General features: G+C 37.6%; 1 protein-coding gene across 1 annotated transcript in view; it reads left to right on the forward strand.

Moving 5' to 3' along the window:
- WDR64 (WD repeat domain 64) overlaps positions 1–3674 on the forward strand; it is a 195162-nt gene that overhangs the window by 20627 nt on the left and 170861 nt on the right. Inside the window, exon 3 of the mRNA XM_006902445.1 lies at positions 373–472. Within this exon, the coding sequence (XP_006902507.1) occupies positions 373–472 (100 nt within the window). The remainder of the gene's footprint in view (positions 1–372; positions 473–3674) is intronic.

Consider the following 3674-nt stretch of genomic DNA (forward strand, 5'->3'; position numbering starts at 1 on the left):
GTATGTGAAGCGGAGCCTCATCATTCTTGCCTCCAAAGAGCACTTTGGCTGCACCCTCTTCAAGACATGTCTATTAATTTTCTTTGCCACCCATGCAATGTTCAGTGCTCTTCTCCGACGCCACAGCTCAAAGGCATTAATTCTTTTCCCATCATCCTTAGTCACTGTCCAGGCCTCAGATGCATAACTAGTAATCAGATAGACAATGGCCTGAATCAGATGCACCTTAGTCCTCAAAATGACATCAATACTTCTCAATAATTTGGAATGGTCCCTAATTGCAGATTTCCCCATTACAATATGTCTCCTTATTTCCTGACTGCTCGTACCAAGGATGTGACCATGCATATTTATATATCTTTTGGATTTCAGATTTTTGGATACTTCAGCTCAGAAGATTCTCTTGCTTCCCAGATAGATGAAGAAAATTTGATTTTCCTGATTTCTAGAAAACAGCGAGTTGTCATTTCAGGTGATATTTTAGTTATTTTCTAAATTAGTATGTGCTTTAACATTTCCTCAAAATAAGTAATGGGGATATAACATTATTTTCTTGATCAATACTCTGTCACTAGGACTTCATGTAAAACATCAGAAGACACAATATTTGTTATAAAGATTTAAATGCTATCACTTTTCTGAAAGATACTGGTAGAAACTGTGAGAGGGAAATGGTAACATTTTCCTAAAGAGGCTTAAACCCTATTTTCATTATTTCTGACATATTTGAGCCCATTGATGCAGTCACTATGTCAACTCATTTTGTTGAATGTCTTCAACTTTGTCTTACTTGGATCAACACAATTAAGAGATGAGGAAATGTACTGAACTGGAAAAGTCTGCAGTTTTTAAGAAGTTTTGGAACCTCTCCAAATTATTGGAAAGTTTGAAGACTAAGGTGTGCCTTATTCAGGCCATGGTTATCTCATCTGAGGGTTGGACAGTGAATAAGGATAACAGAAGCAGCCTTTGAGTGTGGTGTTGGAGAAAATTACTGACTATCCCATGGATTGTCAAAAGAAGAGAAATATTTTAGAAATGGTACATCCAGAGTGCTTCTTGGAGGCAAAGATGACACAGATTCATCTCACATGCTTCGAATGTGTTTCTGGGGAAGACTACTCCTTGGAGAAGGACATCATGCTTGGAAACGTAGAAGGTCAGTGAAGGAGAGGAAGAGTCCCAGCAAGATGAATTGATACAGTGACTGTAGCAATGGGCCCAAGTGTGTTAGGGATTATGAGTATAGTACAGGATAGGACAAGACTCAGACCAATTCTTCATAGACAGAGTTGCTATGAATCTTCTAAACTCAACAGCACCTAACAACAATAAGTAAAATACCATAGTAGTCCTTTTGTGACAGATTTATTTTGCTTAATGTAATGTCCTCTAAATGCATTAAGATAGTGTTTTGTTAATTCTTTGCTATTTTTTTGTGGTGCACCATTGGTAGAAGAAAGGTAATCCCCACACATGCCATTTATAGCCATTAAAAATCTGATAGAGGGACAGCTACGCATCCATCCCAACTTGATGGCAAGGGGTTCAGTTAACTACTCCATTGTGTTAATGTACCATAGTTTCTTCATTCACCCATAAGTTGATGGGCATTTCGGTGTTTTCATATTTTTGCTATTGCAAAATAATGCTACAGTGAACATGGGCAACCTTTATATCTTTAGGACATACATCAAGCAGTGGGATTGCTGGATCAAATGATATTTACAACATTTAAAGGAAGCTCAAAACAGCTTTCCATGCTGTTTGCATCATTTGACATTCCCAAAAACAATGTGTCCTCACACCCTCACCAGAATTTGTTGTTTGCTATCTTACTGAAGTTGTTATTACTGCTGGGATGATATGATATCTGATTGTTATGTTTATTACACCTCTCTGATAGCTACTGATTTTGAGCATGTCACAATGTGCTGTGGCCACTGATTGTCTTCTTTGATGAAGTTTCTGTCCATATCCTCTGCCCATTTTGTGATTGAATTGTTTGTCTGTTGTTGGTGAGGTGTTGGAGCTTTCTGTAAATTTTGGAAAGTAGTCCTTTATCCGATGTGTCATTGCCAAATATTTTTTCCTTAATCTGTAGGTTTTCTTTTGACTCTTTGGGCTTTTTTTAATCACATATACTTTTTTAAAAAAAATTGACAATATACATGACCAAGGATCCTATAGGATCTTAGAATACAATCCTGTTACTGTTCTGTGCACTTAATAGCTGCTAAAATGGTTGATTAAAAGATTACATTGTTTCAGATCACATAGTTTTTCACCATACACAGGATCATTGAGTAAATTCTGTTGTGTAGGATGGCTAGAGAATGGAAGGCACTATAATGATGTTTGGTTAGACAATGGTTCCACGCCCCCCAAGGACTTGAATCCAACTCACTCTTCACATTCAGCAGTCATACAAACCTTTTGGACAATGACTTTGACTTTTGACTCTTTTGAGGAGTGTTTTAGATAGGTAAGGGCTTAAAGTTTAGAAATGATGGGCTTCACTGTTGATGTGGGACAGATCTTGGATGAAAGCAGAAATGCCAGAAGTAGATCTATTTGTATTTTATTGACTATGTGAAGGCGTTTAACTCTGTGGGTCATAATAAACAATATATAACACTGAAAAGAAGGAAAATTCCAGAACACTTAATTGTACTCTGTGGAATCTGTACCATTCTAACAGACCAAAGGGATGCTGCATGCTTTAAAATCAGAAAAGATATTTATCAGGATTGTGTCATTTCACTGAGTGGTCATTGTTATTATGAGCTGTTGATTCTATGACTCATAGTAACCCTATCAATAACAGATTGAAACTTTGCCTTTTCCTGAGCTATCTTCATGATCTCTGACATGCTCAAGCCCATTAGTAGAGTCACTGTGTTGATCCATTTTGTTGAAGGTCCTCTTCTCATCCTCTGACCCTCCACCTTTCCCAGCATGACGTCTTTTTCCAGGGACTAGCCCCTCCCAACTACATGCCCGAAGTACTTGGTATGAAGTTTTACTATCCTTTCCTCTAACGTGCATCCTGGTTACACATCCCACAAAACAGGCTTTTTATTCTTTTGGCAGACCATGGTACATTCAATAGTCTTTGCTGATACAATGATAGTAAAGCATTGATTCTTCTTCTGTCATCCTTATTCATTGTCCAGCTTTCACATGCATAAGAATTGCAAGTTGATTTTTATCCCAATTGAATTTAGAAACCATCTCAAGATTTGATGCATTAAGTATGTAGGGGCAATGATTTTGAAAACTGCTACCTAACTTAAGAGGGACAAGAGAGCATTATGCTTAGCGAACTAACTCAGTCCTCATAAAGCAAATACTGTATAAGACCAATTTTGAAGAAATAGAAAGATAACTAGTGAAATGGGTATGAGGATCCAAAGGGGAGAGGGGGGAGGGGGGAGTATAGAGGGGAAGATGGGGGGGTAAGTATTCATAGAGTCTCACAATCTGATGGGTGGAGGGAAGGGTGGGTAAAGGAAATGGGAAAGATTAAGTGTGAAAAACATGTATACAAGCTTTGTAAGTAAACCAGTATAAAATAAAAAGATTATTGTGGGGTGACATCAAGGACATCATCCATGAAGTAAACAAAAGGTCATCACAAAGACAAAGAAGACAAAAATGGATGTGAGAAGAGA

This window comes from Elephantulus edwardii, unplaced genomic scaffold (assembly GCF_000299155.1).
Source record: "Elephantulus edwardii isolate Elephantulus edwardi_28Jun2011 unplaced genomic scaffold, EleEdw1.0 scaffold00412, whole genome shotgun sequence".
NCBI classification, from domain to species: domain Eukaryota; kingdom Metazoa; phylum Chordata; class Mammalia; order Macroscelidea; family Macroscelididae; genus Elephantulus; species Elephantulus edwardii.